Below are 14,555 nucleotides of genomic sequence, written 5' to 3'. Positions count from 1 at the left end.
TCACCACCTGACGGCCCTGAGGAACCGCCGGCCCGTCATCTTGAAAAAGGGCAACGCCGGCGGCGGCGAATAGGAAGGCGCGAAGAGGAAGCCGGCGCGGCCATGTTTGTCAAGGGCACGCCATCTGTGACTAGGGCGTCAGCGGACGACGTTCCTTCGGCCATGTCGGCGAAGGGCAACGAAGCCAACAAAGGGAGAAAAGGCCGACGGGCCACAGTTGCTACTCTATACATACAACACTACATCGCGCGCGTGCATGACGTCACCACGTGCGCCTGTCTAGGGCGGCGGGAAAGTTAAGACGTTACACTTGTTTGGCCTCTAGACGGCGCTCCAATGATGCTGATAATTTTATCTCACATTTTATATATATATATAAGTGTTTTATTATTTTATTATATTGCAATACATTACAACATGTTACAATGCATCAAAGCATAGCATAATATTATACTATACTGTATATTGTATTCTATTCTATTATACATTACATCATACCATAGCAAAATATACTATGCTATATTATTCTATTTATTTTAAATTGCATTATATTTATTGTATGATTGTTGAATTTGCAAGCCACCCAGTCATTAGTTGAGACGGGCACTACGGAAATTGAATAAACAAACAATTTCTTTTTTATGGATTTATTCCTTAGCCTTGGCTTTGGTTTTTTCTCCAAGAACACATTTTAAAAAATTGTATCGCCACTATGTCCATGCTGTTCTAATCCCAAACTAAAATAAATTTGACTTTTGATTTGTTCCTATTCCTTCGTTCCGCACAGAGCCCAGATCAGGAAGATTGGGGCACTTAGCAAATGTCCACTTAGCATAAAGTTGCCAAGATGCAAATGCACTGAGCTGTCAAAATGTTCAGAGTTGCTTTGGGCACAATGTTTAAAATGCATAAACCGTCCTTCATTAATATACAGAGACAATATACATTGCCACTGCAGGAAAAAATGGTCAGGGTTTCTCAATTCCCTTGTTAAATTGTTTATGCCCTGTGGATGATTCCGTCTGGAATGGCCAGGCTTTGGTTAACAAATGAGTCATATGGATTCTTTCAAGGGTGTGGACTTTGGCAACTTGCAAAGTAGACTTGAGGACAATGGCTCGGGCGTTTTTTTTATCTTTGACCCACAAAAGAGCTGCCTTCCTTTGCTCCTAACTAATCTGGTGCACTTCTAAACTTTCAGAAGCCAAACTTCAAAGGTTTCTAAGCACCACTTTGATCTTCCGGAGATCTCCTAGTGGTCTCCCATCCACACCCTAATCTTGCTTCCAATCCCTTTGCATTGCGGGCGGGAAGGGGGATCTTGCCCTTCCCAAGCATGGCGAGGCCTCCCAACCTGGGGGGCGGGCATGCCCGGGCCAAAGATGGTTGCGTCTCGGACTCCGCCCCCCCACTCCCTCCAGCAGCTGCAAATTCTTGTTGCAGCAGCCGCGGGCGGGGCCGAGAGCCTCCAGGTTGCGCCGGAGCGCGGCTGCCCTTGCGGACTTCGCTCGGTGGGCAGGGCGTTGCGCGGGTTTTGCAAAAGCCCCGATCTCCGCCGGCGCAATGCTCGCCTTCCTAGGCAGGAACATGGTGAGTCTTTTACAAGGCTGCGCGGGCGCCCGGTTGGAGAAGCGCAGGCTGGCCGGGGGATCCTGAGTGGGCGCTGCTGCTGCTGCTGCTGCTGCGCGGGCGGGGTGGGGATCGCGGGCAGGGAGGCCCCTCCGCCTCCTTCCTTCTTTTGCAAACTGATGGGTCTCTGTTGACTTTCGCTTTGGCGCTTGGGATTGTCCAGCAAGGAAAACAAAATTGTGTTTGTGTTTTTTGTGTTTTTCCTGCTTGGCACCACTGTTCTCTCTGTTTTGGTTGCAATGCAGCCGGGTCCTTTTGGATCCTGGCCTTTTTTTGGGGGGGAGGGGGGAAGGACAAGGGGGGGTCCGTGAGCCTTTGGGTGGGACGGTATATTCTCCTTTGCAAAAGGATAGGCATCAAATCTTGACTTGTCCACGCAGAAGGAGATTTTTAATTCCACCCCCTTTAAATAAAGAGGGGAAACATCTCACTTTTGTCTGTTTCCGACAGGGTTTTTTTTGTTGTTGTTGTTGTTCCAGTTGTGGATCCAGGAATAAGAAACAGATGGACAAAATAGTTGCTTTTTATTCTGCAAGAAATAACAAAAAGAAATCGCAACAGAAACAAACAGGATCACAATTTTGGCAGCGGTTTGGGAACAAGTACAGGGGGCCTTTGACTTACGTTCGTTTAGTGAAGAGGAAGCAAAAATTGAAAGAAGAATTCTGTTTTACAGTTAGTCCTAAAACAGCCCGTCTGATTCAGTGTTTTTGGCATGGATTCCCTTGCAAGATAAATATTTCTATTTAGTTATGTGCTAAATCTGGTTCTGGCTGCGCTCTATCTACCCGTGGAAGTAAATGCCATTGACCTCTGAAAGTTTGCTCTGGCTGGCCTTCCTTTCTCCCTTCAATGATTAGCTTCCTCCTTCCACTGGACAGAGTCAGTTTTGGTACCGTTCCGCTCATAACTATAATAATTTTATTAGCACTAGTGTAACCGACGTCTTGCAGAGATGATAGTCCTCGGTTTACGACAGCAATAGGGGCCGTGACATTCATCGCTAACCAGTGCAGTCATTAACGGAGGCACCGCATGACTGCAACTGATTTTACAATCTTTCTTGCCATGGTCGTTAAGCAAATCGCTGCATTTCTTAAGCGAGTTGTGCAGATGTTGTTAGGCGAATGAATCCAGCTTCCCTCCATTGACGCTGCTGGTCGGGAGCTGGCTGGGAAAGTCGTAAAATGGTGATCACATGACCCCGGGACAGAGCAACTGTCGTAAGTACACGTCAGTTGCCAAGTGCTTGAATTTCAGTCAAGTGGAGGCTGCGATGCTCCTCAGCACCACGGCCAGTTGTAAGTCAAGGTTTCTTCCCCCTTGACTTTGCTTGTCAGGTTGCAAAAGGGGATCACGTGTTGTCGGGACACTGCAACAGTCGTGAGTACATGCCAGTTGCCAAGCATCCAAATTTTGGTCACGTGACCAGGGGGGATGCTGCAACGGTCGTAAGTGTGAAAAACGGTCGTAAGTCACTTTTTTTTTCAGTGCCTCAATCTGGCACTAAATGAACGGTTGTAAATCAAGCATTGCCTGTGGAAGTAATCTTGATCGGTTTAATGTTTGTTTCGCTAAAGTAGTTGCGTTTACACAATCCCCGTTGACAGGGCCGGGTTCCAGGAAAATTTTTGCAATAGTAATTTTGCTAATTAGACTTTGGAGAAACAGGAGGCGCTAAGCGTCCCGGCCTGGATTAATGAGGGGTGTGCCTTAAGGAGGATGCTGAAACTGGGGTTCCTGGCTCCTGAAAACTCTCTTCCCAGATATGGATTTACTTTCAGGCACTTTTATTGCCATGCAGGACGACTCCGGTCGATTTCAACCCCGAATGGTAAGACCTGCTGGGCATCAAAGCCGTGAGATGGCGATTTTGGGAGGCAGGCAGCCCACTGGCACGGTTGGTTTCACTGGGTTGCCAGTGGGTCAGACTGGATGTCCTCAAGGGGACCCTTTCTCCTTTGATAGAGGCTCGCTCTCTATCAGAGATTATTTCTTGCACGGACAAGCAAGGAAGCTGCAGAGCGAGTTGGTGAAAGAAGCACAGCGCAAAATTAACAGAAAAACAGCAGAGGAATCAAATGCCCAGAGGCCGAACATTCTTCCCACCGTTTCGAAAATCGTTTGGAAACTGCTGGGAAAAAAACCCGCAAACTTGTTCACCGCGTCAGGTTGGCAAATAGAAACGGGTTGAACCCTGCTTTCAAAAATTGCACCTTGAACTGGAGAGACATCGGAGGAACAAAACTGGTTGGGTCTGTGGTGGCAAAAAAAAAAAAAAAAAAAACCAAACAGATTTTTTTTCCCCTCCCAAACAAAATGTAATAAAATTAGTTTAATTGGGAGGGAAAATCTGTTCGGGTTTTTTTTTTTTTTCCAACCCGTTTCTCTTTGCCAACTTGACACGGTGAACAACTTTGCGGGTACACCTGGCTTCAAACAATGGCACAGAGTGGCTAGATAGGATTTAAAATGGGGTAGTTTTTAATCTTGTTAAAAATTAATCTGTTCAATCTGTTAACAGTTAAACCTGTATAATTTTAATTGTTTTATTCTTTTTTTCTATTTGCCTTTTTTTTATAATCCGTAAGCCGCCCAACTTCACCTTAATAGGGGAGATGGGCGGCACAAACATTTAGTAAATAATAAATCAAAATGCAATAGAATACAAGCCTTGTATTGTAATAACATTTGTTATTTAGCAAAGAGGCTACCAAGTTCCTGATTTTGAGCTTGTAGGTCGTGTAATTTACTTCCTCAGATGCCTGGGAAGGCTTTGTGTGTGCTTGTGTGATTAGTCAAATTACATAACAGGGCTGCTTTGTTGCCAATTTTATTACTACAGGTAGTTCTTGACTTACGACTACAATTGGGATGGGAGCTTTTGACACTAAGCGAGATGGCTGTTAATTGAATTGTGCAGCGGTTGTTAAGCAAATCCAGTGTCCCCCATTGACTTTGCGTGTCGGAAGCCGGCTGGGAAGGTCGCAAACGGCAAACAGCCTGACCCCGGGATGCTGCAACTGTTGTGAATGGATGCTGGTTGGCAATCACCCAAATTCTGATCACGTGATCACAGAGAGATTGCAGTGGTCATAAATGCGAGGACTAGCACTGTTGTCATTTCAAACCATTGCTAAACAAATGGCTGTAAGTCAAGGACTATCTAAAAGCAGGAGCATCAGCTTTGTTAGGGAATTGCAGCCGTATAAATGTATTTTTAGCGCATCTATAAACAAATTACGGTGGATATTGATTGTATTGCTTTTCTCTAATTGCAACTGTGGTTTAATTTTGCTTTGTTAATTTCAGTTGGGATTAGGCAGTGACCCCCGTTAGAGAAGGTGCCTTAAAAACAAAACCTTCGTACGTGTCTTTTAGTTGGCTTTTTTGCAGGCTTTGGCTGATCAATTACCAAAGTAAATAATTAGCCGGAACTAAAATGTATAAGCATCAAACCGGGATTACTGTTATATCAAGAAATCCTTTAAAGGTTGGCTTGTTTTGTTAGGGGATTATTTGGGGAGCTTTCAGATACGTGGCAGGGAAAAACGGTGTTGGCATAAAAGAACAGAGAGAATTGCTTTGATGCCCCCCGCCTTTGTGGAGAAATCGTGGTGAGATACAAACCAAACATTTTGGCTTTTATCAGCTGGTCAGTCTGAAGAATTTGAGAAGAAACCATGATATGGGTTGAAAACTACAGGCCTTGGGATTGCATTTGCCTCTTTCCCAGTTCCAAGGGGCTGCCCCAAAGAAGAGGGGGTCAAGCTATTCTCCAGAACACCTGAAGGCTGGGCAAGAAGCAAGGGATGGAAAGTAATCGAGGGAAGATTCAACCTAGAAATTTCCTGACAGTGAGAACAATTAATCAGTTGCCTCCAGAAGCTGTGGGTGCTCCATCGCTGGAGGTTTTTAAGAAGAGACCGGATAGCCATGTCTGAAATGGTCTAGGGTCTCCTGCTCGAGCAGGGGGTTGGACTAGAGGACCTCTGAGGTCCCTTCAACTCTGTTATTCTGTTAAGACCGTTTGTGTTTTGAAAGGCGAGCAAGTAACCTTCCTTCCTTCCCTGCCTGCTTTTCAGAATCCAGATTGGAGGTTGGCAAGGTCTCCCTCAGCCCTCATGCTGCTCAGGGCGTGAAGCCCAAAGCATTACGTGTCACGTCATGCGGGAAATGTGAAATACCGGAGAGAGAATCTTAGCACCAAAATGACCCTGTTGTTTCTGAATTCTTGTTTGCGTTTCTACAAGTGCTGACCAGCTTCGGTATTTTTACCCTGCTCACCTTACTGCTGAGTATGGATTTGGCAGCACGTCGTCTAACTATTTCATTGACAGGTTAGGAAATGTTGGGTGTTGTTAAAGGAACAAACCAAACCATAACCTGAAATGAAAGACAAGGGGGGGAAAAAGGCAAAAATGAGAAACCAGGAAGAAACCAGACCACAAATAAGAAAAAAAATGTAGAGAGAAACGTCTGTCTTCCATACCTTTCTTCCTTGTTGCAGGCGAAACCGTCCAGCTGGTTGAAGCCGGTGGCGTTACGGAAGCTGCGAGGCCGCTATCTGACCCACCAGGAGGGCCTGCCCCACCTGCCCGTCCCTCCCCTGCAGCAGACTTTGGATCGTTACCTGCTAATGCTGGAGCCCATCATTAGTGAGGACGAACTCGGCCACACCAAAGATTTGGTGCGGGATTTTCGGAAGCCGGGCGGCGTCGGAGAGCGGCTGCAGAAAGGGCTGGAGAGAAGAGCGCGGAAGAACGAGAATTGGGTAGGTGGGACCCCGAGCCCTGGGGGAAAAGTGTGTTGGGTTTTAGAGATCTGTCTGTGGAGATGCTCAGTCATCCAGGTCAGGGTTGCCCCCAAGGTGCTTTTCCAAGAGACAACCGGACTTTCTTGGTTTTTCCTTGAAGACCTTTCGCTTCTCATCTTCAGCTCAGAGCTGAAGAAGCTTCTGGGATGAGAAGTGAAACGTCTTCAAGGAAAAACGAGAAAGTCGAGTTGCCTCTTGGAAAAGCACCTTGGGGGTTTTAGAGATCCTTTCTAATCAGTAACTGTGAGAGGGACCTCGAGGTCCTGGTGGACAGTCACTTAAATATGGGCTAGCCGTGTGCGGCGGCAGCCAAAAAAGCCAACACAATCCTAGTCTGCATTGACAGATGGATAGGATCAAGATCATGTGAAATTCTAGCACTGCTTTATAAAACCTTAGTAACACCACCAAGCTCAGAAAACACCAAGGACCACAAAGTCCTCCTCCTCTCCTGACACCCCACTCCCTTCGAACACTGATGTTGTTACCTAGTTGGGTCATGAAACGTCTGCAAGAAAACCCACAGAGAGCATCCAGGGCCCCTCAGGTCAACCGTGAGCTACAAATATTCTATTAATACGTCGATGCTCCACTTATTGCATGCTCTCCCTTCTCAACCGAGCTTTCAGATTGGTGGCTGAAAACGGCGTATCTGGAGTATCGGCTGCCGGTGGTCATCCATTCCAGCCCTGGCGTGGTGCTGCCCAAACAGGATTTCCTGGATCGGCAAGGCCAACTAAGGTGAGCCTCCTTAGTTTTGTGGTTGAACCTCATTGCTGCAAAAGTCCATTTGCAGAGGTGAAAACTGTAATTTTTCAAGCAGGGCCTTCTGAGTGGTGGCTGGCTCCTTCCCTCCGAGATAAGGTTGGTCCCCACCTTGTTACTTTTTTGGAAGGCCCCCTAACTTTGAGCGGTCAACTAAATGCACTGTGGGTAAACTGAGGACTGCCTGCACAGTCTTTCATCCGCTTGATGGTACAGTGGAAGGCTGCTGCTTGTAGATCCCAGGGCATTTCGAATCCAGTTCTTCTTTCAGAGCAGAAGGTAACCTCCTTCTAGTATGCATTTTGGATGCCGCTGGTTTGCAAATCATCTAATTGCTGCTAGTATTTTTATCTTTCCTCTGTGGGCTGCCCCTGATTGAGAACGCCAAAAAAAGGGGTGGTGGTGAGGGGGGATATTTGATCTTTGCAGAAGGGGGGGGTCACCTTTCCCTCACTAGCCCACCAGCCCCCTTTCACCTTTCCTCTCCTTCTGGACTGCATTTAAAAATACCAGCCAATGCAAGGAAAGAGCGAGGGGTGAGGGCATCAAAAAGGAATTTTCCTTCTCCTGCAGCGTCCTTCCTTTCCCTGACAGGCCCGGCTCCAGTCACACGCACGCACCACACACACACACACACACACACACACAGCCTAGCAGGGCCCCCTCCCCCAGCAAAAGGTCACCCAGACAGCGGGGTGCTGCTTGGGCATGGCTAGAAAAAAACTGAAGGCGTTTTTTGCAAACAGACAGGCATTTTTTTGGGGGGGGGAAGGAGGTCAGTGTGCATCAGCATGTGGAATGAAGCCCCCCTCCCCCCTCCAGCCTTTAATCCTTGACTGGGGTTGATGGGACTTGTAGTCTGAGAGATCCAGAGGTGTCATGTCGAAAAATCTGGAAAAATATTTGGATATTATAGGGATGGATAAAATTTTAATACACAAGTTGGGATCCTGTCTATGTCACACACATAAAAAAAATTACATGGCTTGGAATAGCTCATCTGTTGCAAAAATATCTGGATCCTTGGTGGGGGGAAAAAAAATCTAGTGGTCCAAAGTTCCAAAACTGCACGCAGGCTGTGTTTAAATAAGAGAATAACAGAGTTGGAAGGGACCTTGGAGGTCTTCTAGTCCAACCCCCTGCTCAAGCAGGAGACTCCATACAATTCCGGACAAATCCGATCTTTTCTTGAAAACCTCCAGTGTTGGAGCACCCACAGCTACCGGAGGGAAGCTGTTCCCAAACGCTTCCTGGGAGCGTTTGTCCCCGTTGACCTCTGCGGAGATTTGAGCCAAGCAGCCCCCTGCTCCATTTGGCAGAGAGTTTCAGGCTGCTGTCACATCGGGCAGCTGACCTTGGTGGCTTCCTCCACCCCAGCCTGAAACCAGAGAGCCCCCTTGCCTCCCGCCGTCCCTCCTGACCTCTTTGCTTGTGACTCCTTCAGGTTTGCGGCCAAGATGATCGAGGGGGCTCTGGACTTCAAGACGATGGTTGACAAGTGAGTTGGAAGGCCTTGTTCGATCTCCGAGGGGCTTAACGTCCTTTGCGTTCATTCCATGGCAAGAAAGGTCGTTAAATGGGGCAAAACTCACCTAGCGGCAGAAACTTTGGGCTCAGTTGTGGTCGTAAGCTGAGGACTGCCAAGAGTTGCTCTGATATCCCTGTAGACCTTGCAGCTAATAGGACATGAAGGACGTCTTCCACTCCCCCATTGCCACATGTATGTGTGAGCTCAGCTACTGGAACTTTTATCCTTCCTGTCCTGCCAATTGTCTCGCCTGCAGCTCTTCCTTCTGTCTGCCTGAGCCATTCCCACAGACTCTTAACACCTGGGGAAGAGTCCGGTTCAATCAAAAAACGAAGCCTATTGTTTCCTCTTCCGTGCTTTTCCCCACCCTCTGTAGCTGCCCCAAGCAAACACTTTTCAAAAGCCGTTTCCAAATTCCAGATGTTTGTAGCCTTGACACGATGGTCAGCCACGTCTCACTAGACACCTTGCTTTCTGCTACCCTCTCTTTCACCTTTTTTTCTCCAGCGAAACTCTACCTGTGGAATATCTCGGCGGGAAGCCTCTTTGCATGAATCAGTACTACCAGATCCTATCGTCCTGCCGCATCCCGGGCCCCAAACGCGACTCGGTGGTGAACTACGCCCAGGGGAAGAAATCGCCCACCCACATCACCGTGGTTCACAACTTTCAGGTGGGCAGGTGACCCTTTGAACTGGGTTCTTGCAGGCGTTTCATGACCCTACTAGGTAACATCATCAGTTCTCCTTTTTTTCCCAGTTCTTTCAACTGGATGTTTACAGCAGCGACGGGAGCCCCCTGACCACTGATCAGATTTTTATCCAGCTGGAGAAGATTTGGAATACATCCCTTCAAACCAACAAGGAGCCCATCGGGATTTTGACAAGCAACCATCGCAACAGTTGGGCCAAAGCCTACAACAACCTCATCAAAGGTCAACACCCACCACTTACTCCCAGGGAGACCCCACATGGGTTACCATCAATTGCTTGTCATGAACCATTGAGGGAACTGGGTATGTCTAGTCTAATGAAAAAATGGACTGGGGGTGACATGATAGCAGTCCTCCAATATTTGAGGGGTTGTCACAAAGAAGAGGGAGTCAAGCTATTCTCCAAAGCACCTGAAGGCAGAATAAGTAGGAATGGATGGAAATTAATCCAGGAGACATCCAACCTAGAGGTAAGGAGCAGTTTCTTGACAGTTGAAACAATAAACCAGGCAAGCCGATCCAGTTTATTGCAGGGGTCTTCAAACTTGGCCCAGCGTGCCTGGCTGAGGAATTCTGGGAGTTGAAGTCCACAAGTCATAAAAGGGCCAAGTTTGAAGACCCCTGCAATAAACTAGATCGGCTTGCCTCCAGATGTTGTGGTTGCTCCATCACTGGAGGTTCTTAAGAAGAGATTGGATAGCCATTGGTCCAGGATGATATAGGGTCTTCTGCTTGAGAAAGGGTTGGATTAGAAGACCACCAAGGTCCCTTTCAACCCTTATTATTCTATGTTCTGTTTAGGAGAATTAAAGAGAATTTTCCGAATTTGTGGATGCTCCATCACTGGACAATCTTTTGACTGAGATAGTATAGGGTCTTCTGCTTGAACACGGGGTTGGACTACAAGACCTCCAAGGTCCCTTCCAACGCTGTTATTCTGTGTGTGTTGGTGTCTTCCCGGCTGATGGAGCGTTTCCTTCCTTTCTAGACAAGACGAACAAGGAATCTGTGCGCACAATTGAAAAGAGCATCTTCACCGTCTGCTTGGACGCCCCAATTCCTCGGGTCTCAGACGACGTTTATAAGAGCCGAGTGGCTGCCCAGATGTTGCACGGAGGAGGGAGTCGTTGGAATAGTGGAAACCGCTGGTTTGACAAAACCCTCCAGGTAACTCGGCAAGGGCACACCTGCCCCCACCTTGTCTAAAACTTGGCATGAGTTACGAGGTTTCTGTGCAGACATGGAGAAATTGTGAGTGCTCCATCACTGGAGGTTTTCAAGAAGAGACTGGACAGACATTTGTCTGGAATGGTGTGGGGCAGGGCTCCCCAACCTTGGCCACTTTATGACTTGTGGACTTCAACTCCCATGCTGTCTGAAGAATTCTGGGAGTTGAAGTCCACAAGTCATAAAGTGGCCACGGTTGGGGACCTTTGGTGTAGGGTCTCCAGCTTGAGCAGGGGGTTAGATCCCTTAGAGCCCTAGGATTCTATGATTCTAAAAAAGAGTAAAATATCAAGAAAGAAAGAAAGAAAGAAAGGTCATGTATTGCAGCCACATAGCCAACAAACCACGATTCCTTATTTGGGCATCTATGCCCAATTTCATCTGGATTTTTCCTTGCAGTTTATCGTGGCGGAAGATGGATCCTGCGGATTGATGTACGAACATGCTCCGTCTGAGGGCCCCCCCATTGTGGCTCTGCTGGATCACATTGTGGAGTACACGTAAGGCAGCTTGGCTTTGAGATAGTTTTCTTTTTTTTCTCCTCCTTTCTGGCAACCGATCCAGGATGGTCTTCGAATAAGCCAGCATGTCTTTCTTGGGCGATATTCACTCTTCAGTAAATACTTCCTTGTGTTTTCAACACACGTTTCTAATTTAAAAATCAGGGGATCCCTGATCCTCTTTCTTTAAAAAATCCATTTTCCCCCCTATGTTTCAATTATATCCTTGCTGCTTTTGGTAGAAAGAAGCCAGAGCTTGTAAGATCCCCCATGATCCCGTTACCGATGCCAAAGAAACTACGGTTTAATATCACCCCGGAAATCAAGAACGATATTGAAGACGCCAAGCAGAATCTCAACATGTGAGTGATTCAGTTGTGGACATAAGTTGTAAAGGATCCTTAAGGAGCCCTTGTGTGATCCGTTTTCTGTCCTTTTTCTGCAGCATGGTGCAAGATCTGGATATCAAAGTCATCGTTTTCCACCAGTTTGGGAAAAATTTTCCCAAGTCGGAGAAGATCAGTCCGGATGCTTTTATTCAAATCGCTTTGCAGTTGGCTTATTACAGGTAAATAGGGAGCTGGGTTCGGTTTTCCCAGGTCTGGTGATCTGAATGGCTTGGATGGATTTATTATGTTATAGAATAACCGGGCTAGAAGGGACCTTGGAGGTCTTCTAGTCCAACCCCCTGCTCAGACAGGAAGCACTATACCGTTCCAGACAAATGACTGTCCAATCTCTTCATAAAAGCCTCCAGTGATGGGAGAACCCACAACTTCTGGAGGCAACTTCCATTCCACTGGTTAATTGTTATCAGTCAGGAAATTTCTTAGTTCTAGGTCGCTTCTCTCCTTGATTAGTTTCCATCCGTTGCTTCTTGTCCTGCTCTCTTTCTCTTCCTCCTCCTCCTCTTCCCACCTGCTGGGAGTGGTGGATTTCCTTTCAACAGCTGGTGAGCCACTGTAAGAACACACCCAAGTCTAATCCAGCAGGGCCCTCCTTATATTCTTAACCAACTGCCCAAGAGAAGCCACCAATCCCCCAGCGGATGTCTTCAGAGGTGGCCCAACTGCCCTCCTGGATCCCTGGCCCCTTCCATGAACTGCTCCTTCCCTTTTCGGAAGCCAGTTTTAAGTTCGGGTGGGGGAGGCGTACATTTCACATTCCCCATGTTTGCTTTTGTTTCTTGTGGCGTTTTTAGAATGTATGGGGAGCTTTGCTCCACTTACGAGAGCGCCTCGCTTCGCATGTTCCGTCTCGGGCGGACGGACACCATTCGCTCGACCTCCGTGGATGTGCTGAAGTTTGTCCAGTCCATGACTGCGGACAACATACAGGTGGGCNTCACCTCCCATCGACCAGTACGCTCCCACAGGGTGGGTCTCCTCAGGGTGCCGTCAGCCAGGCAGTGCCGGCTGGCGACCCCGAGGGGGAGGGCCTTCTCTGTGGGAGCTCCCACCCTCTGGAATGAACTGCCCCCAGAGATCAGGGTTATCCCTGATCTCCCTTCCTTTCGCCGCGCCCTCAAGACTTGGCTGTTCCAACTTGCAGGACTGGCCTAGGGTAATTTTTAGAGGGGTTTTAATTATATTTTAAATTTGACAAATATTTAAATATTCTTTTTAATTAAATTTTAAATTGTACTGTTATTTATGTTTTTAATTGATTGTCAGCCGCCCTGAGTCCTACGGGAGAAGGGCGGGATACAAATCCAAATATAAATAAATAAATAAATAAATAAAAACTCCCAAGCTCAGAGAGCACCAAGGGACCCCTCCCTTGCCCCCACACTGTCCCTTTCAGTGGCAAACCTCTGAGCAGCGACGTTGTTCCCTTGCGGGTTCCTCTCTCTCTTTCCCGTAGGCCATAAAGGGAAATGCGATTGATCGTCATCTTTTGGGCCTGAAGCTTCAAGCGATCGAGGATCTGGTGAGCATTCCTGAACTCTTCATGGACACCGCCTACGCCGTGGCCATGCACTTCAACCTCTCCACCAGCCAGGTGAGCTGGCGTTGCCGTGGATCGGGCCCTTGGGGGTTGGGTCCTTTGGTGTTATCGGGCGCTCATGCATGGCCTCCAAGCCGTCCCTCGTGGTGTATTTTTGGAAGTTTGCAGATGGTCCTTGTCTTATGACCATAATGGAGCTTGCCCATCAAGGTTTTAAGTGGTGATGGTCGTACATGGGGTCACCAGTTTGAGGGGGTGGGAGAAAAGCCAGAATGGGGGAAGGACCCCCACTTTAAATCATCTCTGTTTCTTTATTTAATTTACTTTTAATTTTGTATCCTGCCTTTATTATTTTTACAAATAACTTGAGGCAGCAGACCTATCCAACACCCCTTCCTCCTCCCATTTTCCCACTACAACAGCCCTGTGCTGTTGTAGCTTTGAGAGAGGGATTGACCCAAAGTTACTCAGCCGGCTTTCATGCCCAAGGCGGAACTAGAACTCGCTGTCTCCTGGCGATTGGCCCAAGATCGTCCATCCAGTTGACTTTCATGCCTAAGTTGGGACTTGAACTCACCATCTCCTGGTTTCTAGCTCGGTACCTTTAACCACTAGACCAAATTGTCCTCCCGGCAGGTTCCCGCCAAGACAGACTGTGTGATGTGTTTTGGCCCGGTGGTGCCAGACGGCTACGGCGTTTGCTACAACCCCATGGAGGAGCACATCAACTTTGCCGTCTCGGCCTTCAACAGCTGCAGCGAAACCAACGCTGCCCGGCTGGCCCATTACTTGGAACAGGCCTTGCTGGACATGCGGCTTCTGCTCCAGTCCACCCCCAAGTCCAAACTTTAAGAGGGGGAAGCCCTGGAGAGGCGAACTGCCTGCTCAACTTACTGTCAGCTGGGTGGCCTTCATCCTGACCCTGGATTCCCCCGAAGGATGGAAGACTTTTCGTTGTTGCGATGAGTTTGCGGGACGGAAATGAACTCCACCACTTAATAGGGGAGATACCCCTGCCTCATCCGCCTTCCTCTCCCTGCTCACCTTTCCTCCGCTCACATCAGTCTGTGCCTTAAGAGCGTTTTCGCAGGGAGAATGGGGAGGGGGGCTCCTGAATTGAAGGGGATCTTGGTTGGATGCTGGCTTGAAAGAGAAGGTCTTGGCTCAAAGCCTCCTGAGAATTTTAGCCCGGGATTTTGCACAATGTTTTTTCTCCACGTGAATAGACAAGTCAATTTCATAGCATCCGTCAGTATGATGGGTTTCATGGTAGAGCCATTTCATTGTCTGATGATAAAGATTGCTTACTCCTTCCCTTTTCTTCTTCCTCCCCCATCATCATCATCCTTTCTCCTTGTCCTTCTCTTCCTTCTCCATCTCGTCCTCCTCCTGGACCAACGGCGGATTCTTTGATCTTACAAAATTGGCCCA

At 47.8% G+C, this 14,555-nt stretch overlaps 1 protein-coding gene across 1 annotated transcript; it reads left to right on the top strand.

Annotated features, from left to right (window-relative positions):
- The first annotated feature begins 1,563 nt into the window (after nt 1–1,563).
- On the top strand, nt 1,564–14,227 carry CRAT (carnitine O-acetyltransferase). Its single transcript, XM_015826114.1, has 13 exons — nt 1,564–1,590; nt 6,140–6,403; nt 7,068–7,186; nt 8,655–8,708; nt 9,246–9,411; nt 9,498–9,672; nt 10,439–10,617; nt 11,077–11,177; nt 11,420–11,539; nt 11,623–11,745; nt 12,379–12,568; nt 13,041–13,178; nt 13,761–14,227. Exons 1-13 carry the CDS (start codon nt 1,564–1,566, stop codon nt 13,974–13,976), a joined length of 1,872 nt encoding a protein of 623 aa, XP_015681600.1. The 3' UTR covers nt 13,977–14,227.
- The last annotated feature ends 328 nt before the right edge of the window (nt 14,228–14,555 follow it).

The sequence above is a fragment of the Protobothrops mucrosquamatus genome, unplaced genomic scaffold, assembly GCF_001527695.2.
Source record: "Protobothrops mucrosquamatus isolate PMUCROS unplaced genomic scaffold, P.Mucros_1.0 scaffold2962, whole genome shotgun sequence".
In the NCBI taxonomy this organism is placed as follows: Eukaryota; Metazoa; Chordata; class Lepidosauria; order Squamata; family Viperidae; genus Protobothrops; species Protobothrops mucrosquamatus.
This window is presented reverse-complemented; position numbering and strand designations above follow the sequence as displayed.